Genomic DNA, 27,634 nt, shown 5'->3' on the forward strand with positions numbered 1-27,634 from the left:
TTTGAAGAAGCCTCCACTCTGCTCACTGTTTCACTATGGATGAGCAGGGTCTACAAAATGGAGCAACCCTGCATCAGAGTGTATTGGGAGTCACAGAATCTCTATTCCACTGCCTAAGAAGGACAAAAAAGAAAAGAAAAAGTGAGACACTGTAAAGGGTATGCGTAGTAGGAGACCTACAGTCCTATGTGGTTGAATGCAATTAGTAAAGGCTCAGACAGAATGAAACATTAAAATACGAGCATCTGTAAGGAAGACTTATGAAGGTCATATCCAGAAATAAAGTCTAGAAAAGGTTCACCATGCTACTGGTTATAGTAGACTCACTTACCAGCAATGTTCTGGATATAAGCAAGATGGCTGGTCTGTGGGCAGGACCCCTTTTGTCCATAATAGTCCATCTGGAGAAGGAGTAAACAGAGGGGTTTATGGTTTGGGTCCCAAGTCAAAGCACCCAATGCGGATGTAAAAACTTGAGACATGGCTATACAAAGTTCAAGCATCACCAACTGGTAACAACTGTCCATTAAGGAAAAGAGGAATAACCAGCAGTTGTGGACAGGAATATGAAGATAAGCATCCTTTCAATCCACAGTGGTCATGTATATACCTGGTTACAGTGAGGGATGGACCGTGATATTTTCACCCTGAAATTGAGAGTTCTGGAAGTGGTTTAAGATCTTGAGATGCTGGATGGATCAGAAAGAAGATTCATTCCTTATGACCACAAGACAGGTTTGAGAAGAAGTCTAGTCCAATTTTTTTAATTGAGAAGCACAGAGTAGAATGCCTCTCAATGACAAGCATTTGATACTGAATGTATATAAGATTGCGCATGAAACTAACAAAATGTCATGCACAACATGATACCGAATGAAAAAAAAAAAAAAAAACACACACCCCAGCAACACAAACCACAAAAGAACTTACAATAAACTGGACAGTTACATGTGAGTAATCAACAATGGTTTATTACTAAGCATTCCTATACAGCAAACATTCTGCTTCTTGAGTAAAACGGTCCATATATTAGAATTTCTCTTTCAATACATGCAATCAGAATATAAGATATACAAGACAGAACTACCATGGAAAAATTTCAAGTGATAATGGAACTACGAATTTTTTTTTATTATTATTTTTACACCGTAGGTTTACACAATTTTTATATGTATTACTTATTTTTGGCTCTTTAATAAGGGTCAATACCACTACATGATAATTTCAGGAAGTTATCTTAGTGGAGTGGGTCCCATCTACTTGAGGTGGATCCCTCACTCCACTCCTTTTTCTGTTCTATTAATGTTTCAGGGGTTCATGCCCTTCATTACCTCCGTAACCTACTTTGTGGCAATAGTGTAGGTTTGTCCTACATCTGTAGCCCTATCTTCTGCAGAACTAATACAACCACTAAAGTCCATTGTAAAGGTTATAGAGTCTTCAGGTGCCATCCAATTTCGTATTTATTTTTGAAGAAAAGAAAAAAAAAAAAAAGAGGGGGGTGGGGGGGGAGAGATCAAGGAAGTTCCTTGTCTGTTACATGGACTGTTACACAGAAGTTAAAACACTTATTGCTTGAGAAGCAGATGAGGAGCTGGATTTTGGTTGCCAAAAACACAGATACATAAAATATATAGAAAATTGCATAATAAATGTGTACAATGCGCTTAGAAGCCATGCCAATACAGAACAGAAATGTTAGTTCTTAACATAAAACTACTTAAGAATCAAGTTATATTCGGTAAAATATAGAGCAATTGTTACAAGCATGGGGAAAAAAATTAAATAAATACCAAAGGAAAAAAAAAAAACCCACAAACAATTATATGTTACTTTGAAAGTATTTTCAAGAGAGAAAGTGTACCACATATTCAACCCTCATATGCTTATTTACATTTGCCAACAATGAAAAACCATGGGGACCTGTATAGTCTCTTCAGGAACATAGTTTTCCTGACTGGGTCACCCAGACCGGTTTTCAGATGATGTCATGAACTTTTTTGTTATATTCATTCACAACTATATTTATTAAAAAAAAAAAAAAAATAATAATAATATTTTACAGGTAAACATTTGTGTAAAAATAACAACTTTATAGTAAAACATTCCCCCCCCCCCCCCCTCTTTTTTTCTCCAGGAGGTTAGAACAGAGAGGAAACCAGCCAGTAGGGCACTTGTCACATAAGATATGCAAAGTCTGAGCGTGCCAGAGCCAGAAAGACTTTATAGCAACATTTCATCTAAAAGGTTAGTCTTACATAGGCTGGTATAAAAACAATAAACTAGTTTTGCGATTACCAATCAAATTAACTATCTGCATACTGCCATCAGTAATTTTAAGGAAGGATCTTTGGATAACTCACAAAAGAAAGGTCCCCACTATATTCATAAAAAATACCAGGAACTTTTATTTTTTTCTCATATTATACAAAAATGATTATCTATGGGGGAACTAGGAACAACTCATCGCTTATTCTACCGATTTGCCAAATAAGCAAGGTGAAACTTCATTACATTGGCATCAGATGGCAGGGTTTGGAATGAAGGAAGAGCCTACCTTTAAAGCAAATTAAAAATAAATATAAAAAAAATAAAATCAACTACAGCTTCCTTACACAATAACCACTAAAGTAACCTGTAGTTCCTGTGTTGAGTGTCCCCCCAATGTAAAAACTGAAATCCATTACACAATATTTAAAGTTAACCTTATATCACATAAGTGGCATAGAGGAGGATTATTTTCTATTACATTTACTCTCAAGGAGTTGTCCCATTTCTAAAATGTTATGAGACTTTCAGGAGGTGTGTGCAAAACGATTAGTGTCTCAAAAGATAAAACACCTAGGTCAAATATGTGCTTGATCAATGCAGCATGTTCAAGTCTTCGTTTTTAGAATGAGAGCACAATTAAAAATTCACGTTACCGGGGCGGGACCAACGCTGGAGCCGAGCAGACGCCATTTCTGCTTGCTCCTCATCTATCCTCACAAATTTCGCCCAAAAAACTGCCTCGATCAACACAGAAACAAACCGCAAATCTGCAAACTAGGCGACGGACTGCACCGATCGATGCCTTTTTTGTACACGCCGAGACACACAAAGCAAAAACGCAAACCTGGGGCCTACCACGCTCCACAGACACGAGGCCTGGATAAGCTCTTTAATGGCCTACTGGAGGCATACGACAGGAACGAGCCGGACTCCTATCTACTGACGCCGCAGCCCCACACACAGCTAATGGGGCGTTGCACACAAAAGCATGACAGGGACATTGGAGTCATGCTCCAACGACCAGCAGCACCAAAAACAGTCTATAGAGCACGAGGAAACACCGGTACCGGCACCCGAAACCCGGAGCACTACAGGGGATACCTCACCATCTCCACCACCTGAGCACACCCTGAGTCTGCAACTAACAGACAGCTCAGATCCGACCACAAAGGGAGACCTTAAAATGCTCCTCTCGGACTTACACAAGATGATGGAGGCAGACCGAGAACTGCTCAGGCGAGAGATCCAAGCTAACACCGTTCGCATAACAGCAACGGAGGACGGCCTCAAATCTGCCCAATCTACGGTGACCTCCCTGAGCAGCACAGTAGAACAACTCCACACCCAGCAGACTCACATTTGACAACGCCGCAACAACTTAAAAATAAGGGGCGTACCGGCCGACATAACGGCGGAGGAACTACCACACTATGCCCGGCGGCTGCTGGGGACCATCCTATCACCCGGAGCAGCCAAGAAAATCACCCTAGCAGGCATATACCGCCTCACCACTACCACTAACTCTTCCACCACACCAAGGGATGTTATAATCCGCTTCACATCCATCTCTGACAAAGCTCACATTATGGCGGCTCTACGTGGCAAAACACCCCTGCAGTTTGAAGGCACACACCTGAACTTTTTCCAAGACCTCTCCAAGACAACCCTGCAGTGGTGCGGATCCATGGGGCCTGTCACAGCCCTCCTCCGGTCCTCAGGGGTACCGTACAGATGGGGAACGATGGGATCCCTAGTGGTGACACACAATTGAGCTACACACACGCTTCACTCGATGACCAACTCACAAACGTTCCTAGCAGCCCTGGGACGATCACTTCCAGACACAGAAGCATCGGCTGGAACCTCCGGCAGCAGCTGGGACCCAGCCACCATCACACCCTTTGTGCCCAGAGGACTGAACACACAAGGGACTTGATTACCCAACCCCTGACCGGGACTTGAGCCGATACACCGACCTCAAGAACATGGACATGACTTTGTTGGCTAAAAGTTGTTTGGTTCACTGTTTAATAATGTTTAGTTTAAGCTTGCCGTAATGATCTTACACAAACACCATGAGCAACCCACTTAGACGCGGTATAACCAAAGCTGACAGATCGAGACCACACACACCTGCACCGACCCAGGCGAGTTAAACCGCCCCCCCCCCCCCTCCACGACGCCCCCTAGGTAAGGGGTATACTACTCAACAGAGAAAGGGGCCATAAAACAACCCACACAACGCCACAGCACTGTAGACGAGCTATGAGTAACCGGACAAAAGACCCACAGCATGGCACCTTACTCACACTGTGAAAGCCTGACCGAACCTACACAAACACTAATATGCGGAATAAACCCACATACCCTGCTTCCCCACAGCCCGCATAAACCCAGGTCCACCAACCCAGGTCTCTTGGAACACCACTCACTCACACAAAAACCCAACCTTAGCAAGCTAGACCCCGACTGACCTGGAGAGACAAATCCTGGAAAATAAAACATAAAATGGTGCGGATACCCGACTTTACACCACTAGAACCGTTGTTACAAACCCTTACCTGATTCTTATGTTACATGATGACAACTGTTTCTGTCAATGATGCATGCACTACAAAAAATAAAGAATTAAAAAAAAAAAAATTCACGTTACCATTACTAAATCAATGTGGCTGCGGCAGTTTGTGGAGAAAACATACGGCGGCACATCTTTTTTTGCTGGTCCTTGTACTCCTGATAACAACTGGTGACAAAAAGGATAAAAATTAAACCACAGCACAAAGTATGAGCACATTCACAAATCAGTTTTTTGTTTTGTTTTTTTAGAAAGGTTCATGCCAATTGTTCTGCCCTCATTATGCTTACAAATAAAAAATGAATAAATAAAAAGTTTATACTAAAAGCTTGAGGGTTTTTTTCCCACCCACCAACAGTGAAGTGTAGTGAAAGATAAAGTCCTTTCCAACAAGCCATTTGGCAGATAGCCATTTGGCATAAATTCTGAAATCCAGTTTTCAGTTCATCATGATTCACACTGTTTAGTGACCAAACCCCTTGAATATCATTAACAGTCGTGAGCAATACGGATTCACGTTTTATACTCACCAATGCCCCCGCTCCCCTCCAAAAAAATAGAAAATACAACAATGTAATTTAATAAGTCACCCGGGGTGGAGCAGTTTCTTTTAAATTATTATTTTTTTCAATTAAAAAAAAATTCTGTCTATTTTTTTTTTTTAAAGACAAAACTCCAAATAAATAAATTACCAGCTATATATTTCCCTCTAGTGCTCTTGCCATTATACATGTTTTATCTTTTGGGATACTACTCTATTGAATGGCTAGTATTTTCTTACGCTTGACAAGTATACTAACAAAATGAATATGTAGTCAATAACCAATCACAAATGCGGTGTTGATCTGAGAAAACAGGTCCATGCCAACATTAGAACACAAACCTTGAAAGCCTTTTCAACTCATTGTTAATTTCCAGGTTAAATGGCTCCATCTTTTGTGCAGCCAGTAAGAAATGTTGAGCCTTCTCATATTCTCTTAAGTCTAGAGAGGCCTAAAAAGAGAAAAAATAAATATGTAAAAATTAATATAAGTAGGATTCACAATAAAAGGACCAACTAGGCAATTACTCGTGACTATTCCATCATGGTAAAAATAAAGTGAAGTGACAACATAACAGAGAGGTAGAGAGCACTGGGTAGGTGACTATGCGGTTAGTATCGTTTATAGTTGATCTTCTGCTCACTGGGAGAGTATAGGCAAGGAGTTGCATCATGTAATTTATGTCAAGTTACATACTCATTGCTTTAGGAGCACTTTGTTTTTCCCCTCAATGTTAAACCACCATTTGATTGCCCCTAAACTACTATTATGGACAAAATATAAACTGAATCGGATAGCAGTGTTTTCATTTCATGAGTACCATTAAATTGGGTGATAGTAACAACCCCTGGATGTTGGGCTAAGGCAACATCCCCAGGACGTACTTGGAAACCAGAGTAATCTGAATGTACCTTTCCTGGTTAAATACTTTGTTATTATTATTATTATTATTTTGAAGGATCTCTGGTCTAACACATAAAGTACATTTGCTGACCTGCCCACAGCGGTACAGTGCTTTGGTGTTGTTTCCATCAATGGCCAAGGCTTTTTCTCCATAGGTTAGGGCACGAGAAGGGCGCTCCAGCTTCAGGTAAGTGAGAGACAAATTTAAATTTACATAAAGGAGAGCAGAGTTTAGACTACCACATTCATCAAGGAAGGATCGATGAGATAGTAGAGTGAATGCCTAGAAATAAAACAGATCATACAAAACTTTACTTCATTAGGTTCAAACCTACATTTGTCACTTTTATGTCAAAACAAGCTCCTATTCATGGTACAGGGTCACCAACTATTTTATTTAATAGCAATTTTCATAGTACCGCTAAAGTGAACACCACAGCATTTGAAGCACAGTTCTGTGTCTAGTAGGTCAAAAGGAGTGCATTTCCTCCCCTGATGTAGGTGAAATCTAAATCTCGCGAGTCCCGCGACAGTCAGTTGCCACAGGTTACCATGGCAACGCTCCGCACGGCACGCTGGCCGTGAGATTTTGTCAGGGGAGCTGAAGGGAGCTACTGGGAAGGTAAGTAAGAGGGTGCTGCGGGCCCCCACTGCACCGGACCAGTCCATGCCACCGGACCACCAGGTAATGACATATCTCCCCTCCATGGCCAAGTAAGAAGCAGGGAGGGGGGACTAAATTTAAAAATAAATGCATTTTAAAAAAAATGTGCCCCCCCCCCTCCAATATACAAGCAAGCGCGCGCACACACACTGCATTCACTAATCAAATACTGTCAATGCATCCACTACACTACAAAAAAAAAAAAAAAAAAAACAATATTGGTCGATCTCTAGTAAGCGCAGCCACTGCTGTTTTTGGCAATCTGTGACTGTCTATTCCTTCTCATGCAGTTTGATGTAAGTGAGGCTTGACACGACTTGTGAGGATATTCTGCCCAATAACAGTTTCTCTCACACTGAATAGTTAGAGAAAGAAGCAGTGACAAGGAGACAGATTTGTAAGTGTTCTTACAAACAGCCTGTGGGTCGCATGCAGCCAGCAGATCCTATGAATCTGGCTCGCAGTCTAAATGTATGCGGACAGCCCAGCTAGGGAGTTCTACCAAGGAGAACTCTGACCGCCCACAGGGTCATTCTCCAGCATGGCTGAGCTGACATTTCCTACTAACAGCAGAGGGATATATAGACAGCCTCTTCACAAAACGCTATTCTGCAAATAGTTCTGGTGGCAATTACTCCATCCTTATCATGGAAATGGCGGAGAAATTTCTTATTATTTTGTTGCCATATTATCGTGTTACCACTTATACCTGTAGTTTGCCAGTGTAATTTTCTGTGCCCGAATTTTTTTTTTTTTTTTTTTAAATTGCCTTGAATGTACTCCACCAATATTTCATTTACACAGTTAATATTTTGCATGATAGAAATTGGTTGGTAAATGTTTTCAGTTGTATACAACAAATTTTAATTCTACCCACGGCATCTTTTTCCATCCTTTGCCTCTGCTAGTCGGAAATACATTCATAGAATGGTCTTATCTCCTTCTCTGTTCCTTAGGCCTCACTTTTCACACCCAGAACCAAGCAATACAGAATCTCTCCATTCCGACTTCCTGAACACCCTTTCCTACCAAATTTATTTTGGAGGAAAGAAGAGAAAGAGGGATATGATCGAAACATTTACATACATAAAAAGGAATCAGCAGAGTAAAGGAGGCTCACCTTTGAGTCTCACATCCAGTTTGTTGCCAAGTCCTGTAGGTTCCAACTCAAAAACATAGCCCGCATCCGCCCCTTTCTTACACAAGATGCTACCAAGGAGCTTGTCCATGCTCTAGTAATTTCCCGCATGGATTACTGTAACCCTCTCCTGATTGGTCTCCCCAAAAGCCGTATTGCCCCGCTACAGTCTGTAATGAATGCTGCAGCTAGACTGATTTTCCTCTCCAGTCGGTCCTCTCACACCTCGCCCCTCTGCCAGTCCTTACATTGGCTCCCTGTATCCTATCGGAGTCAATTCAAAGTGCTAACCCATACATTTAAAGCACTGAACAATTCCAGCCCCTCTTATATCTCTTCACTGATCCAGAGGTATGCCCCTCCTCGTACCCTCCGCTCTGCCCGCAACCACCTCCTGACCGCTGCTCGCACCCGTACGGCCAACTCGCGCTTGCAGGACCTCTCGCGGGCTGCTCCTCTCCTATGGAATAACTTGCCTACTGCCATCAGAATCTCCCCTAGTCTTCAATCATTTAAGAAGGGCCTTAAAACCCATCTCTTCAGGAAAGCGTATGGCCTCCCAGAATAATCTGTCCCTTACATACCTGTCTCTTGCTCTCCCCTATGGGACAGTGCTTTGCTCTCTCCTCCAGCTCTGCTTCACTCCTACTTGATATTTCCTATCCTAATGTTTCTAATACCCCACCTCCTATAGACTGTAAGCTCATTTGAGCAGGGTCCTCTTCAACCTATTGTTCCTGTACGTTTTCTTGTAATTGTCCTATTTATTGTTACATCCCCACCCCTCTCAAAATATTGTAAAGCGCTACGGAATCTGTTGGCGCTATAAAAATGGCAATAATAATAATAATAATTTAAAAGAAGAAAAAACTACCACAACAAGAGGACATCGTCTCAAATTAGAGGGGCAAAGGTTTAAAACCAATATTTCTTTACTGAGATGGTAGTGGATGCATGGAATAGCCTTCCAGCTGAAGTGGTAGAGGTTAAGACAGTGAAGGAGTTTAAAGGACCAATATAGTGCCAGGAAAACAAACCTGGCACTATAGGATCATTAGGTCCATCCCCCACCCTCATGGCCCCCCTACCACTGGGCTGAAGGGGTCAGTGAGACAGCCACTAGAGGCTGGATTAACCCTCAGTGAAACATAGTTTCTCTGAAACTGCTAGGTTTTCAGCTGCAGTGTTTAAACTAGAGGGACCTGGCACCCAGACCACTTTAAGCATGCGTGGGATAGTCATATGGCTATCTTAGCTATAAGATAAGGCCAGGGACTAATGAAAGTATTTAGAAAATTGGGCTAACCAGATGGGCTGAATGGTTCTTATCTGCCATCACATTCTATGTTTCCATGTTTCTAGCATGCTCCAACTGCTTGAGATCATACTCCATTACTGGCTCATTCTCTTTACCAGTAGCTGCAACTCTACGTTAACTTACTTTAGCTATCACTTCCAAATTTTCCCTTCTACCTCATCTGTAAGGGATAAAAAAAAAAAAAAAAAAAAAAATCTACACAAAACACAAGTATAACTGCCAAATGATGAGTTAAAGGAACACTCCAGGCACCCAAACCACTTCTGCCCATTGGCAGTCCTGCTCCAGCTCCCACTCCCTTTGGACCAGGAATGTCAGATCTGCTACAGGTCTATCCTGTAGTCCATAATGTGGACTCTCCCGTGCTCCCAAAATTCATATCGTCAAAGGCCTCCCACAATAAACCAGGGTCATTGTAATCCTCACCATCGGGTCTGTGGTACTCCTCCATCCAGGGAGCCTGTCGCACTGTGTCCCACCATAGTGCCCGTATGCGTCATCCAACCAGGTCTCCTGCTATACCAGGGTCTCGAGCTCCGACACCCACTCCTGCAGGGGCTGCTCTCCCAGTAAAGGCTTTCGCAGCACCAACCGCATTCGCAACCTCTGCTCCTCACTGGGGAGACTCTCGCCCTGTCGTCGCTGCACTTCCTCCAGGGCCTTGCCTAGGGATCGACCGATATTGATTTTTTAGAGCCGATACCGATACCGATATTCTGTGAACTTTCAGGCCGATAGCCGATATAATTTGCCGATATTCTGTACATTTACCATTTTGGAAAATAAAAAACAATTTCTAAAGGTAAATGCACAAAATATACATGCCACGTGTAGTGGATGCAGTGTGTTTAGACAGGGGAGCTGTGTATGTGTGTGTAGTGGATGCAGTGTGTGTGTTGTGGATGCAGTGTGTGTTTGTGTAGTGTGAGTGGTGTGGAGGCAGTGTGTGTTTGTGTAGTGGATGCAGTGTGTATTTGTCTAGTGTGTATATAATGAAAGCAGAGTGTTTGTGTGGTGTGTGGGTAGTGTGCGTAAAGTGAATGCAGTATGTGTAAAATGAATGCTGTATATACTAAATGCAAAGTGTGTGTGTTTGTGCAGTGTGTGTGTGTGTATAGTGAATGCAGTGTGTGTGTGTTTGAATAGTATGTATATAATGCAGAGTGTGTGTGTGTAGTGTGCATTATATAAACACACTACACAAACACACTGTGTATTTAATGCAGTGTGTTTGTGTAGTGTTTATATAATGCAGTGTGTTTGTGTAGTGTTTATATAATGCAGTGTGTTTGTATAGTGTGTTTATATAATGCAGTGTGTTTGTATAGTGTGTGTATATAATGCAGTGTGTGTGTGTATATAATGCAGTGTGTGTGTATATAATGCAGTGTGTGTGTGTGTATATATAATGCAGTGTGTGTGTATATATAATGCAGTGTGTTTATAATGCAGTGTGTGTTTGTATAGTGTGTGTGTATATAATGCAGTGTGTGTTTGTATAGTGTGTATATATAATGCAGTGTGTGTTTGTATAGTGTGTGTGTATATAATGTAGTGTGTATATAATGCAGTGTGTGTAGTGTGTTTGTATAGTGTGTGTGTGTGTATATAATGCAGTGTGTGTGTTTGTATAGTGTGTGTATATAATGCAGTGTGTGTTTGTATAGTGTGTGTGTATATAATACAGTGTGTTTGTGTAGTGCGCATTATATACACACACTATACAAACACACTGCATTATATACACACACACACACACACACACTATACAAACACACTGAATTATATACACACACTATACAAACACACACACTATACAAACACACTGAATTATATACACAGTGTGTTTGTGTAGTGTATGTGTATAATAATAGAGTGTGTGTGAGGGGGCATTATTTATTAATTTTTTTAATATTAAATTATTATTTTTTTTATATATTTAATTATTATTAATTATTTTTTGTTGTCCCCCCTCCCTGCTTGTTGCCTTGCCAGGGAGGGGGGATATGTTAATCCCTGGTGGTCCAGTGGCATTGGCTTAGCTGGGGGAGGGGAGGAGGGGGGGTGGGCAGCAGGCGTTTACTCACCTCCCAGCAGCTCCTCCAGCTCCCCAGTGTAAATCTCGCGAGACCCGCGGCCGTCAGAGCTGGCCGCGGGTCTCGCGAGATTTACACTGGGGAGCTGCTGGGAGGTGAGTAAACGCTTGCTGCCCGCCCCCCCAGGCTTGTAATGAGCCCGGCGGTCCTGGGAGGTATTATCGGCAATATCGGTATCCCTATTGGCCGATACCGATATTGCCGAAAATACCGAATATCGGCCGATTATATCGGTAAAACCGATAATCGGTCGATCCCTAGCCTTGCCATACGTCTTTCCGGGCTGCATCCTTGTAATCTGGGTGCTCATCCTCATGGAACGCGGTCTAGGAACTAGCTGATTCCATGCTGCTGTAGCCAGTACTAGAGTTGCCCTAATTGTAAATCCACGGTACCGTGTGTGGTGTATCACCAAATTAATATAAATATTTTACACAAGGTTCGTCTACATTAAAAGGTATTTATTTAGAAGACAACACAATACTATAAATGTATCACAAACACACAGCCCAGACCCACGGAGCAACAACCCTTTTAAATCTATCTATATAGTAATCCCCTTCCCCACATGTTTGATCTCACCCACGGTTAGGCCTTCACATCTAGTAATGGCTCACTGCTGCAAGTCCAACATCACATCCACCAAGGAAGAAAAGGAAGCAACAGAGTATAACATGGTTCACCAAGATAGCACATGGCGTCTGCACATCTGCTCAGGAGCACAGCCAAGAAGGAACAGAGAGGAACGAGGATAGAGGGGGAGTGGTTATCTGTTTCCTGACTTGTAAAGGTATTGAATTACCATATCAAAGGTTAAGCTTATCCCCTGTAAGAAAGATCTACATAAACTTTGTCACATGACCCCTGGTCACCATGTTAGTTTGATGACAGAATGTCACCACACCGTGTCGCTAGGATGCTTCTCCTTGCACTAGGACGCCATCCCGCCGCTGCCACCAGTGTAACAGATCACCTGGCACCCCGACTGGGTAACTGTTGATGGATGTTCCTAGTGCTTCCCGAGGGCTCCAAGCACTCCACAACCACCGCCAACCCCACAAACCGCCTTAGCTTGGTTGGGGTTTCGCCATCCTCCACCCACCCAGGACCCAAGACCGGGCTCCAACTTCCAGTGGGTGAACCTCTCCTAAATCCAGAGAGCAGGAATCAGGAACAAGCTCTTACAAGAGCTTACTCTGGGGAGTATGGCGATATAGCAATCCCCAGAGTTGTAGCCAATTCTCCAATCCTTCAAACCTGAGTCGAAACTGCATGAAAGTACAAGATGATCTGTTTAATGAGCACCAAAGTACTTTTTATACAAGTTTTCCCACAAAGTTACCACCCACGTGGACCTTGTAGTACACAGGACATACAGTTACAGCAGCCAATCAAAACATTACAGTCCAGTCAGACACTCCCAGCCAAGGCATACAAACTCTCCCTTCTGCCTGTCATAACTATTTAACACAATGGGTTAACTTAATTATCAGAGGCAGGAAAATACACAGTTTCATACAATATTCATAACTTCCAAACCATACATGCAATTCACATAAGTCACATATTCTGAACCAGCATAAGCAGTATACAAACATATGTCACAATCATACAAATTGGTCCAGTGGTTTGGTTAGGTGGAAGTCCTATTTGACCAACTGCAAGCATGGCTTTCCTGCCAAAAAAACAGTTCCACAGATTTAGGCTGTTCAGCGGTGCTAGCTTCTCCTCTATCCTGGTGATAATTGGCTTAAGTGGGTGTGGTAACTTAATTATCTCCAGTTACAGGGAAGATCTCCATTTACAACAGTAAAAATACATTAAAATACATAATTCCTATTATACTGAACAGAACCCCCACATTCAACCTATCCCCAGATAGCTAGGATTTGAGTACTCAATATATCCGAACAGCGCTCAGATCCCATGAACAGAATAAAAATCGCCATAGGGTTAAAGTTTAGCAAGGGCTGATGAGAGATTGAGGAGGGACAAAGCAGCCAGTTTAAACTGGTCTGGCAGTGTCCCTGGGACAACGCCCTGCTGGAGAAACAATAGACAGGAAAAAGGGGGAGGGGAAGAGGCAAATTTTCTCATGCAATTAAAGGGGCAGAAAAAGTGTGTTACAATCCCACATGCCCAAATAATATTTTTAAAGGGCTTTACACCCCAGGGCCATAGTCATAAGGCAGGAGGATGGCAATCAGGCTCCTCCAAAAGCCAGGGGCAAAGGGCAGTTGGTCACAGTTAATTATTATCATCATCGCCATTTATATAATCGCCAACAGATCCGAAGCGCTTTACAATATTATGAGAGGGGGGATGGAACTATAAATAGGACAATTACAAGAAAACTTACAGGAACGATAGGTTGAAGAGGACCCTGTTTAAACAAGCTTATAGTCTTTAGGAGGTGGGGATTTAAACTTCCTTTATTGCACAGAGTGTTCAATTTGTTAACTCTGTCAATAGCCTACACTAGAGCATGAAATAAAAACTTCTAAAGTAAACACTAGGTTGTCACATCCAACTGAAAGTGAAACTAATTTTTCCACGAGGACTGTGTGAGTCGAGGCAGGGAATGTGTGGCTAGTGCTGCATAAACAAACAAGTGATTTTAATTCAAAGTGGCAGAGAATGGAGCAGGGATATAGCAGGAGCATGATCTATACCAGGGTCATGCCATCTTTATGTCAAAGCTTTGTAGAGACCTGTTCAATAAAAGAAAATGACTGCTGCACTCCTATGGGAGTTCTCCAAACTGTTAAGGAGTTTATGGTAGAATCTCTAACAGATCTGGCATTGCCAATGATATTTCTAGCATATCACCACAAAATCATCTGAGGCCTCATTTTGGGAAAGCATTTATGTTAGGTACTTGGTGGATGAGGACTTACCCGTTTATATCTATCTTTGGCATCATCAAATCTGCTTTGTTTAAATAGGTAGTTTCCAAACTCTTTTTCCGTTTTAGCAATCTTGAGAACTTTATCCAGTGGAAACCTGGACTGCTGCTCCTAAAACCGCAAAGACATGTTCCAATAACCATGCTACAATGCCCCCGCCATGCTTCATACTGCATGAGAGATTACTACAGATTACCTGCGTGTAGTTACAGAAAGAATCAGATTCAGCGGTATCTAGAAAATCCAGAAGCTCAATTTCAAAAAGGACAGTGGCTGCGGGAGGAATGAGTGGTGGACAGCCTAGATTTCCAAATGCATATCTGGGAAAGTACAGGAACCTGGAGAGCTCACCCTTCTGCATGGTCAACAACCCAATTTCCATTCCAAGAAGAGTAATATCTGCAGGAAATCAAAACACAGTAAAAATTACTACACACACGCTCAGCTCAAACAGTTTCTACAGGAGAACTGCATTTTCCTGGCAGCTCCAGGGTGTCAGAATTCCATGCTGATGTAGCACGATGGCAGCAATGGAATTGGTTGAGAAACATTTTTGCTGCACTCAGTGAATTCAGGAACCAAAATGGCAGTCCGGTCCAGTAATGGGATGTAAGCAAGCACTGGAGTCTGGCTCCTTTTTATAGCTATATGTACTTACACGGCAATAGACGGGACATCTGTGCTATAGCATTTCTATGCCACTTGCTAACATATAAGCAATAACACATTGTGTTTAAGAAAAGGAAAAGGTTTTCCAAAAATATGCAGCTGTTTTGTTCAGTGGATTCTGTTTTTTAAAAAGCATAAAATATCTGCAGTTCCTATTAAGATACTGCACGTTTCTCACCTTCACCAAGTTTCATTAATTTTGGGAAACGCTGAAAGCAATTGGTGTTGAAAGGTCTTTCTGCATGTTCCAGGTACCCAGAGTACTTTACTGTAGAGACACAATTTCACAAACAAAAAAAAAAAAAAATACATCACACATTCTAGTACAGTGCTATCCAACTGGTTATCAATCATATTGAGGTCCTGCAATGATCAGTAGGTTTCTAAATGCCCAATTTTTGTTAAAAATGTATATAATGTAGCGCTGACAGTCATCATCAAAATCATTATTTGCAGTGCGGCTCCATATCACAAGGATAACCACAGCGTCCTTTTAACGATTTTGTAAGTAGCAATCGTGTTAGAGCAGTGAAGGTCTGTACTGTCGGTCACTACTCTTCCCTCATTTCACTATTCACAGTGTGAGAGACTGTTAGTGAGATACCTTCCCCCAATTAATTAATGCTCTCTCATACTGCACATCATGCAAGGAGGAATAAGCAATAACAAAGCTTTGACAGGTCTGTGAAGCGTAACATGAATGCCACCTACAGAAGGGTGAATGAAATATATTTTTTCTACTTCCACTATTCAATTTTTTTCAAAAAAAGCCTCAGGTGGAAAGAAGTATGCATGTTGTTTTCAATATGATATACATTCATTGAACCAGTGCCAAAAACCAAGCACAAATAGTAAACGAAGTTCTAAAATACAAGAATGTGTTTTTGTCTATAAAAACCTCTGCCTTTTGACCGGTTAACATCAATACATTCTATTTGCCCCTTTCAATTACTTGAACCTTCAGATCTTAAATGAAGGAGCAGTGATGAGATACCACGATGTAAAAATGTTTAAGAACACTCCAAATATACAGGGAGTGCAGAATTATTAGGCAAATGAGTATTTTGACCACATCATCCTCTTTATGCATGTTGTCTTACTCCAAGCTGTATAGGCTCGAAAGCCTACTACCAATTAAGCATATTAGGTGATGTGCATCTCTGTAATGAGAAGGGGTGTGGTCTAATGACATCAACACCCTATATCAGGTGTGCATAATTATTAGGCAACTTCCTTTCCTTTGGCAAAATGGGTCAAAAGAAGGACTTGACAGGCTCAGAAAAGTCAAAAATAGTGAGATATCTTGCAGAGGGATGCAGCACTCTTAAAATTGCAAAGCTTCTGAAGCGTGATCATCGAACAATCAAGCGTTTCATTCAAAATAGTCAACAGGGTCGCAAGAAGTGTGTGGAAAAACCAAGGCGCAAAATAACTGCCCATGAACTGAGAAAAGTCAAGCGTGCAGCTGCCAAGATGCCACTTGCCACCAGTTTGGCCATATTTCAGAGCTGCAACATCACTGGAGTGCCCAAAAGCACAAGGTGTGCAATACTCAGAGACATGGCCAAGGTAAGAAAGGCTGAAAGACGACCACCACTGAACAAGACACACAAGCTGAAACGTCAAGACTGGGCCAAGAAATATCTCAAGACTGATTTTTCTAAGGTTTTATGGACTGATGAAATGAGAGTGAGTCTTGATGGGCCAGATGGATGGGCACGTGGCTGGATTGGTAAAGGGCAGAGAGCTCCAGTCCGACTCAGACGCCAGCAAGGTGGAGGTGGAGTACTGGTTTGGGCTGGTATCATCAAAGATGAGCTTGTGGGGCCTTTTCGGGTTGAGGATGGAGTCAAGCTCAACTCCCAGTCCTACTGCCAGTTTCTGGAAGACACCTTCTTCAAGCAGTGGTACAGGAAGAAGTCTGCATCCTTCAAGAAAAACAGGATTTTCATGCAGGACAATGCTCCATCACACGCGTCCAAGTACTCCACAGCGTGGCTGGCAAGAAAGGGTATAAAAGAAGAAAATCTAATGACATGGCCTCCTTGTTCACCTGATCTGAACCCCATTGAGAACCTGTGGTCCATCATCAAATGTGAGATTTACAAGGAGGGAAAACAGTACACCTCTCTGAACAGTGTCTGTGAGGCTGTGGTTGCTGCTGCACACAATGTTGATGGTGAACAGATCAAAACACTGACAGAATCCATGGATGGCAGGCTTTTGAGTGTCCTTGCAAAGAAAGGTGGCTATATTGGTCACTGGTTTGTTTTTGAATGTCAGAAATGTATATTTGTGAATGTTGAGATGTTATATTGGTTTCACTGGTAAAAATAAATAATTGAAATGGGTATATATTTGTTTTTTGTTAAGTTGCCTAATAATTATGCACAGTAATAGTCACCTGCACACACAGATATCCCCCTAAAATAGCTATAACTAAAAACAAACTAAAAACTACTTCCAAAAATATTCAGCTTTGATATTAATGAGTTTTTTGGGTTCATTGAGAACATGGTTGTTGTTCAATAATAAAATTAATCCTCAAAAATACAACTTGCCTAATAAGTCTGCACTCCCTGTATAAAGCCCCTAGCTTGCTTGACTTCATGTGTGAGAAAAAGGGTGTACTCTACAAACTGTTCCTCTTCCTCATTTCATAAAAGATGCAGATTTAAATAAGTGACAGTTACAGTAGACATGGTCACTTCTATAAGTTAAAGGAACACTATAGTCACCTAAATAAAGCAGTTTTAGTGTATAGATCATTCCCCTGCAATTTCACTGCTCAATTCACTGTCATTTAGGAGTTAAATCACTTTGTTTCTGTTTATGCAGCCCTAGCCACACCTCCCCTGGCTATGATTGACAGAGCCTGCTTGAAAAAAAACAAAAAACTGGTTTCACTTTCAAACAGATGTAATTTACCCTAAATAATTGAATCTCAATCTCTAAATTGAAATTTAATCACATGCAGGAGGCCTTTGCAGGGTCTAGCAAGCTATTAACATAGCAGGGGATAAGAAAATCTTAATTCAACAGAACTTGCAATAAAGAAAGCCTAAATAGGGCTCTCTTTACAGGAAGTGTTTATGGAAGGCTGTGCAAGTCACATGCAGGGAGGTTTGACTAGGGTTCATAAACAAAGGGATTTAACTCCTAAATGGCAGAGGATTGAGCAGTGAGGCTGCAGGGGCATGTTCTATACACCAAAACTGCTTCATTAAGCTAAAGTTGTTTAGGTGACTATAGTGTCCCTTTAAATCTGTTACAACTCCCTGGCTATCAGACAGCTTGGTAGAAGGTTTGTGGCTATTACAAGCTAAGATTTCATATGCCCAGAAAGAAAACATGCAAAACTGATTCTATGCTTTTGGGGTACGGCTACTAAGTTCTTTGCTTAAGGAGTTAGTTTAGCAGTGTAGTGCACAGGGTTTGTTGGCATCGATAACTATGGCTTAAGCCAGTGCCGGTCAACTAAAGAAAAATAGGGACAAACCATGGACAAAGTACCAGGATGTGAAGCCCATGGTTGTAAGTAGACACAAAGAAGACCCCCCAAAAAAACAAAAAAAAAAAACAGATAGATTTAGGTTTCATACATAAATCTGCAATACTAAAAGCCATGTCACAACATATATACCTTAAAATAAGATGCTTTGTAATATATCAGAGATCAATGGCAACCACAGAATAGGTACTTTCACATACCTATCACTGTTGCATCATGGGGTACTGTCTCACCACTTCCTGCCCTGATCACCTCCTTTAACACCCCTCTGTCTCCAGACACATCTTCCATGCGCTGTCCTAGCTGTTCAAACACAGACTGGGGGAAGAAAATAATAGAGAAAATTTATGACAAACTTACCGTAATTTTCCTTTTCCTGGCTATTTCTCATGGCAGCATTACTTATGGGTAGCTCCTCCCTTAGCAGTCACAGGACAGGAATTTATTAGACTGATAGGTATAAAGAGTCCCTCTCCCCCTTACACCACAGCCCATTTATAAAGCTAAAAAAATAAAATAAAAAGGTGGGAACCCTGATGCTGCCATGAGAAATAGCCAGGAAAAGAAAATTACGGTAAGTTTGTCATAAACTTTCTATTCCTGGCTGATCAAGGCAGCATCACTTATGGGTAATACCCAAGCTCACAGAAATATATGGGGGGGGGGGGGGGGGGAGAGAGAATAAAGAAACCGAAAGAAGAGAAACAAACAAAAGAAAAAAGAAAAACCACACACACACACACACACACTCATACTGAAATTTAATATCAGTGGGATAAAGAAACCATAGACAGAACACTCTTCCAGAAGGAGGTGGAAGGAGAGGCCACGTCCAGTTTGTAGCGTTTTATGAACGTCATCGGGGAAGACCGCGTGGCTGCTCTGCAAATATCGTATGGAACCTCTGCCCAATTAGCCCATGAAGTCGATAATGCTCTGGTAGAATGTGTTCTTATCTTTATTGGTGGAGACTGACTTTTAGAGACATAAGCTTTCCTAAATATTAGAAAAATCGAACGTAGATAAAGAAACTGCCTCACCTCTTCTAGCTCCTGAAGGAATAACGAAGAGTTGGTCAGTCTTTCTGTAGGACTTGGAACGAAAAAAAAGGTAGAGACAGACCACTTTAACATCTAAACGTTGCCACATAACTTCTTCACTAGAAGTTGAATTGGGATAGAATAATGGAAGGACCACTTCAGGAAGAAACTCAGGTTTTGGTATCAGACAAACCCTAACGAACAGATCATCAGTCAGGTAGTTGAGAACAAGAGGAAGGTCCCAAGGAGGGGTACCGGATCTGGAAGGTCTCAACCTGAAAGCTGCCTTGATGAATCTGGAGTTTAACCCCTTAAGGACCAAACTTCTGGAATAAAAGGGAATCATGACATGTTACACATGTCATGTGTCCTTAAGGGGTTAAAGGATCTGAAGCCCATGAGAAATTGCATGATGCTGAAAGAGCAAAAAGGACTGAATTCTAAGTGCTCAGGCCAAGGCCTTGGTCCAGACCTTCTTGGAGGAAATCCAGGATCTGAGCATTACGAGGTTGCAAGAAGTCAATGTTCTTTGCCGATGCCCATTCTCTGAATATATCCCAGATTCTATGGTAGCACGAGGAAGTGGAACCCTTCCTAGGCTGCAAAAGGATATTGACCACTGCTTCCGAAAGGCCCAATTGTCGAAGGCCAGATCGGGATTATGGCAATTACTTTTTTTGCCTCCCGTCCAAACCTTCCGCAGGAATCTGGGTGTCATGGGTAGGGGAGGGAACGCATACCCGAGATCGAATGACCAAGGAAGGGAGAGAGCATCCTGGCCCACTGCCCCCATTGTCTGCAGGAAGAGAGAAATAATTCTCTACCTGACAATTCTGGTAAGTTACCATCAGGTCGGATCTGGGGTATGCCCCACCGATTGGCAATCCATGAGAAGACGGTCGGGTGAAGCCTCCATTCTCCTGAAAGAATTTCTGTTCTGCTGAGGAAGTCTGCAGTAACGTTCTCTGAACCCGGAAAATAGATTTCCTTCAGACCTTGGAGACGGTTCATGGCCACTTTCTTCAAGGGAGCTAGTTCCTTCAAGAGCAATCTGCTTCTTGTGCCTCCTTGGTTGTTCACATACGAGGCAACCACTCGGTTGTCAGTTTTGATCAGGACCCAATATTTTTCGATCATCGGAAGGAATTCCAAAATTGCTCTGGAAATGGCCCTTCTCTCCCTTAAATTTGAGTGTAGACAACTCTTCTTAGGTCCACTTCCCTTGTTCCCGTGTGGAATTGAAGTGGGCACCCCATCCAAAAGAACTTGCATCTGTTGTAATAACGTTCCAAGGAGATTCCTTTAACGGGAAGCCTTTCGACAAATTCTTCTTGCCCCTCCACCAGTTCAACTCTTTTCTTACCGGCAGGGGAAGAGTTATCCTTTATCCTTCGAATTGAAGGAGGAAGCAATTCTGAATAGGACGAAACTTCCATTGTGCCCATTTTACCAGCCCCATTGTTGATGTCATGACTTCTCTCGCTACAGTATGATGAGCTACTATCCTTTGGGATGGACCTATGATGAGGATATCGTCCAAGTAATGGAAGAATTAGATACCTCTTACTCTTTTGAAGGCTATTAAAGGGACAAGAACGTTTGAGAAAGCTCTTAGTGCCAAGCTGAGGCCAAACGGGAGGCCCCGGAATTGAAAGTGTCTTCGTAGAGCCCATAATCTGAGAAATTTTACACGATCGCAGTTTATAGTGATTTGGTAGCAGCCGTCCCTCAAGTCTTATCAAATAATAAATTCCCCTGGAACAAAGGCCACACAAAGATGCCTTGGAGGCATAGTCGACTCCCCATGAATGAAGCCATAGGGCCCTTCTAGAGGCCACAGACAGGGTCATACCTTTAGCAATCATACAAGTGAGGTCTAAAAGAGGCTTCTGAGCAGAATTCTGTAGCAAGGCTGAAGTCCTTGAGACTTTCCAGGAGATGTTCCATGCGGACTCCACGGTCAATGCCCTCCTCCAGATTTGCGAGCCATACTCTTAAGGCCCTTGAAAGAGTGGTTAGTGCCATGGCAGGATGGAGAGCGGAGTCTAGGGCTAAATAAGATCTTATAAGATCCCATCCATACGTTTTTCCATAGGTTCTCAAAGGTAGGCCATGAAGTCAATGGGGAGCGTAGTTTTCTTAGCCATATGAATCACATATGCATAAGACCCTACTTTGATAGTAGGGTGGAATGTTAGTTAGTTGTTTAACGGTACTAAAATGACTTTACAAATTTTACTGTGACTGCCCCAGATCACCATTAGCAGTAGTGAGCTTGGAGCATTTTTAGAGCTCCTTAAAAAGACCAATCCAGCAACCTTTATAAGTATGAAAAAAGAAATTCAGAAGCCATTTAAATAAAAAGGCACTTTGCATTCCTAGAAAAATAATATGGGAGAAGACAGCCGAGAAAAATAATAATAATATATATATAAAAAAGAATTGCCTAGCTATATACAAATCATTTCAATCTGGGGTCTCAAATTCATTACTTACTGAGAGCTGATAGTCTTTTCACAGTGAACAGAGACACAAAAGTAATATTTAAAGGAACACTATAGTCACCAGAACAACTAAACAACCAAAGCTTAGTGTAGTGGTTCATTTGTCTATTAGCCTGTAGGCTTTGCAATTGGGTCTTGTAATAGTTACTCAGAAGGTCACTAGAGGTGCGTCCTTCCATAAAGATGAATTGATTCAATACATCTCTATGAGGAGATGCGGATTGGCGCGGCATTTCAACGCGCATCTGCCATAGCCTCCCAATGGCTTCTTAAGGGAAAGCATTGGATTGGCTCAAGATTGATGATCTCAGTCCAGCCATGAAAGAAGGCAGGGCCAGCCCCAGCAAGACAGGCGATCATAGCAGGGCCAGTTGCCTAAACAGCCACACCAGCACTATAGTGTGAGGAATACATATACATACCGTATTTGAATTCCTGACACTATAGTGGTCCCTTAAAAATGTGTGCGAGCTTAGCCATTATGTCCCAAACTTTAGAATTCCACTGTGAATTTCTGAACATTTAAACTTCAGTAAACCAGTGATTCGCAACATTATTGGCATAAAGATTTAAAAAAAAAAAAAAAAATTCAGATTTGGGAAATATTCTTCTTACTCTACTATCGTTTCAGCTGGGATATTTTAGGGTGAATTTTATTACTTAGTTTCCATTTCACAGTTTTGGGGATTAAACCTTGCTGTTGTATTAATCCATGCATTGGAACTACAGAGCATAATGTGATATTATATCAAAAATGGCCCAGACTGCAACAAATCCATGCAAGCAAATCTAATTAAACTATATAAAACGCCATTACTTTCAGTCTGAGTGTTCCCCCATATAACTAGCCATGCAGTGCCCTCTCTTACCAGCCCGTTACTGCACTTGCTGCTTCTCTCCATTTTGTCCACGCTTTGCCTTTCAGGCTCCCACGTGACTGGCCGAGCAGCACGTCCCCCGCCTAACTAGCTCGCCTTTTAACCAATCAGCGCTCTCGGACTCTGAGACAGTTCGCTGCCTTCCAATAGCCACGCTGCGAGATGGCAGGAGAGCTCTAAATGCTAGAGACACAGCCAGTGTTTACATTTGGAGCTGGAGTTTAGGGCCACAGCTTGATGGCAGCTGTATGAGAGTGGGCCTTTCAGATTTACTTTAAAGCAGCAGGTGTAGTTTCTAATATGGAATACTTTGCAGGACATTGGAAATCAGTGCAGAATGTGATTTAGTTTCTATTTATTCCACACACCCTTCAGTGTCATGTTTCAGTGCAGCATTCATTGTGAAATCAACCACCTTTTTGTGACATTGCTTTGAGCTGGAGAAGAGTAGATCCACAGCTATGCTTGGCTACAGCTGCTTTAAATGGATACTCCAATCACCATCACCACTTCTGAACGCTGTAGTGGTTATGGTGCCATGGATCTCCTGGTAAACCGTGAAACCACTCATAAATGGAGACTTACCTTGCTCTGTCAGGTGGCCATGGACGGACCTTTTGGTTGGCACAGTAGTGCTAAAGCGGAGGTTTATATTAGTAGACCAACTTTAGACATTGTTTATTGACCTACAGTTGTCATCTTGTCCAGTGTCCAATTAGATTGCTATTACTATTGACCAAAGATGTACAGTATATGTCTGAAATGGAAATCAATCAATAAATTGATTATTTTGTGTATCTGCCCCTGGCCAAATTAAAGAAACAGTGCGTGCACGCTCGCTGAAGTAATTCACACCGGACACAAGTTTCAGGTTAATCAAAAACTTGAGGAATGTTTATTAGAGGGGGTGGCATGCCCCTTATAAAGCAAAATTACATCATAAGCATTGTCAGAGATAACATGAAATAATACATTAATAATTGGTTAGGGGTTAAGTGGTTGATTCATTGCTCGTCCTACCGGGTGTGATGTCACTGGCATCTTGCGGGTCTCCCCCAGATTCCAGCGCCATCTTGTTAGTGAGGGTGTTATTCGATGACTAAGGGAAACTCCCTGGCCCTAGCAGCCATTTTAGGTAAATCACAAAGATTAATAAATGCTGATCAAGAACTATATAAAGTAAATAGACATTTTACTGACTAAAAAAATTAGGATAATATTTCATGTCCACAACAATGTCATTTTTAATCAACTGTATAACTGATGACAGCGCACGTATGCGTTGGGCGGGACAGCCCCGATTTCAGGGTCCCGCATTGTCGTGATATACTTCCCTGAAGTCCCGCATCTTTGGACTAAGGAACTGTCCTTGGGCAATACTGGAAAAGTGGCATTTAAGGGGTCCTGCAAGTAAGAGGCAGGCTAAAAGGAATTCTGTCAGCCTGGTGTACTTCATGCCAGGCTGACATGACCCATTTTGAAGGTGGGCACATCAACTTCCTGGGCAGACCTTCCCATTGCGGGTTTCACCAGTGACACAAATTTCCCCCTAGAAGGCCCGCCCACACTTTCCATTACATACCTCACAATGTTGAGTACACTGTTAGTCAGAAAGGGACATTATACTCACTAAAACAACTTTATATTAATGAAGCAGTTTTTGTGTATAGATCATGTCTCTGAGATCTGTCACTGCTCGCTCAATCCTCTGCCATTTGGGAGTTTAATCACTTTTTGTTTCTGTCACTGCAGCCCGACCCACACCTCCACTGGCTGTGACTGACACAGCCTGCATGAAAAAAAAGTTTAATTTTCAATCAGATGTAAACTTACTTTAGAAGTTTTTGTCTCCTGCACTGTAAATGAAACTTTAACCACACAGAGGAGTCTTCTGCAAGGTCTAGCAAGCTATTAACAGTGCAGGAGATAATAAATGATACATTAAACAGACTGTGCAATAAAGATCTCGCTTTACAGGAAGTGTTTAGGAAGGCTGTGCATGTTACAAGCATGGTGGTGTGAGTAGCAGTGGCGGAACTACCGCTGGTGTGGCTGCATCAGGGCCCAGAGCGCTAGGGGATCCCAGCACCGGGCATTGGCGGATCCAGGGGGGGCAACGGGGCAATTGCCCCCCCCCCTGAGATTCCCCCCTGCCGGCTAGTGCAGGGCTGGCATTGCCCAAGCGCCAGCCCTGCAATGTGCCTGCGGACCGGGGAGGGTGAGTGATCTCCCTCCCCGGTCCGCAGACACTGTGCTGACAGCCGGCAGGGGAGGGAGAGGGAGGAGAGAGGACCCGGGAGCTCAGCCCGCAGCTCCTCCGGGTCCTCCTCTCGCGAGATTTGGAGCGTTGCCACGGTTACCACGGCAATGCTCCAAATCTCGCGAGAGTGAACTCTAGCCCTGGAGCTGCGGGCTAGAGTTCACTGTAACCACTGGACCACCAGGGATCCAGAAATGTCCCCCCTCCTTCTCAATAAAGGTAAGAAGGGAGGGGGGACATAAATATATTTATTTTATTAAATACATATTTTTTTGTTATTAAAGAGCCTCCCTTCCCCCCCCCCCATACACACACTGCCCCACATACAAACACTGACCCCATACACACACTGCCCCATACACACACTGCCCCACATACAAACTGACCCCATACACACAAACACTGCCCCCATACACACAAACACTGCCACCATACACACACTGTCCCACAAACACTGTCTCCCCATACACACACTGTCCCACAAACACTGTCCCCATACACACTGCCCCACAAACACTGCCCCATACACATACTGCACCGCACACACTGCACACCCATACACACACCGACAAATACAGTGTCCTACACACACTGCTGCCCCCATACACACATTGCCCCACACACACACACGACCCCCCCATACACACAGTGCCCCCAATACACACACTGCCCCACACATACATACAGTGCCCCCCATACACACACTGCCCCACACAGACATACAGTGCCCCCATACACACACTGCCATCCTCACACACACACTGCCACCCTTACGCACTTACACTCACTTCACCGCTCACACACACACTGCACCTTTCACACACACTTCACCCCTAACACACACCACTTCTCCTATGCCCTATATCCCAGCAGACCCCAGGTAAGTTGTCAAACTGTTCTTAAACGGTATGCCTACTTACTCTGGGGTGGGATCCTGGCACTACTGGCACCATAACTACTACACTGAGCTGTAGTGGTTATTGTGCCAGGATTATTTATTTAAATAATCTACAAGTGCCCCTCCAGAGATCAGGCTCTGGATCCGCCACTGGCACCGGTAGTTCCGCCACTGTGTCTGCTGAGTCTAACTGTTGCTGCCTGGTGATGGGCCACCTCTAGAGTCCAAGGCCTAGAGCGTTTGGGGAGCACAGCCCAGCACAACGCATATTCTTAACATGGGCCCAGTCCGGTGTCGCAGCTTCTTAAGAGCCTGACCGTGCCTCTGTTATCTCAGCCATCTGGGAGGAAGTGACAGTATTTCCAACAAGACATAAGAAGTATAACCGCGAGGGAGGAGAGAGGAAGCACAGGGAGGAGGAAGGAGTGAGCTGCTGCCCACACATCAGCCTCAGCCAGCAGCACCTGAAGCAAGCCACCCTCCTACAGAAGGTAAGCTAGCAGGAGGGTGGCTTTAAATATAAAAAATAATGACATATGTGTGTGTTTATATCAGTGTGTGTGTGTATGTCTGTCAGTCAGTGTGTGCTTCTGAGTGTGTATCTTTGTGTCAGTGTATGTATCTATGTGTCAAGGTGTGTGTATGTGTCAGTGTTTGTGAGTGTGTACATAAATGTGTGTCAGTGTGTGTATCTGTGTGTCAAGGTGTGTGTATGCGTCAATGTTTCTGAGTGTGTGTATCTTTGTGTCACTGTGGGTAAATGTGTATCACTGTGTGTATGTATGTGTGCCAGTATTTGTATCTATGTGTCACTGTATGTTTATGAGTATGTATCTTTGGGCCTGTTAGTGTTTCTGAGTGTTTGTGTGTGTATGTGTGTCAGTGTGTGTATCTTTGTGTCAGTGTGTGCATCTGTGTCACTGTGTATATGTATGTGTGCCAGTATGTGTATCTGGGTGTCACTATGTGTATCTGAGTGTGTTTCTTTTTGTCAGTGTGTGTATCTGTGTGTCAAAGTGTGTGTATCTGCCAGTGTGTATCTGTGTGTGTATATTTGTATACATGTATGTGTTAGTGTGTGTATCTGAGTGTGTGTATGTGTACCAGTGTATGTGTATGTGTCAGTTTGTGTGTATGGGTGCCAGTGTGTGTCTCTGTGTGCCAGTGTATGTATCTGTGTGTCAGTGTGTGCATCTGTGTGTCCATCTCTGTGTGTTTATCAGTGCGTATATGAATGTGTGTGTATCTGTGTGTTAATGTGTATGTATATCTGTGTATTTATGTATGTGGTAATGTATGTGCATATATCATAGCAAACACCAACACAGCATGCAAACACAACCCTGCAATCAAATACAAACACACTGGTGCATTTAAAATCCAAAATTATATGCAACCACACACTTTCACTCAAACACCAATACTATACACAATTGTACATCCACATTTAGAAGCCAACGC

At 42.7% G+C, this 27,634-nt stretch overlaps 1 protein-coding gene across 1 annotated transcript; it reads right to left on the reverse strand.

Moving 5' to 3' along the window:
* Positions 1-341: 341 nt before the first annotated feature.
* On the reverse strand, positions 342-23,053 carry FKBP6 (FKBP prolyl isomerase family member 6 (inactive)). The gene is made up of 9 exons (XM_063443748.1): positions 23,007-23,053; positions 18,794-18,911; positions 15,261-15,350; positions 14,610-14,812; positions 14,405-14,524; positions 6,383-6,574; positions 5,730-5,839; positions 4,925-5,014; positions 342-401 (listed from the first exon to the last, which is right to left on the reverse strand). The coding sequence occupies exons 1-8, from the start codon at positions 23,037-23,039 to the stop codon at positions 4,930-4,932; spliced, it is 951 nt and encodes a 316-aa protein (XP_063299818.1). The 5' UTR covers positions 23,040-23,053; the 3' UTR covers positions 342-401; positions 4,925-4,929.
* Between the last annotated feature and the right edge of the window lie 4,581 nt (positions 23,054-27,634).

This window comes from Pelobates fuscus, chromosome 1, assembly GCF_036172605.1.
Source record: "Pelobates fuscus isolate aPelFus1 chromosome 1, aPelFus1.pri, whole genome shotgun sequence".
NCBI classification, from domain to species: domain Eukaryota; kingdom Metazoa; phylum Chordata; class Amphibia; order Anura; family Pelobatidae; genus Pelobates; species Pelobates fuscus.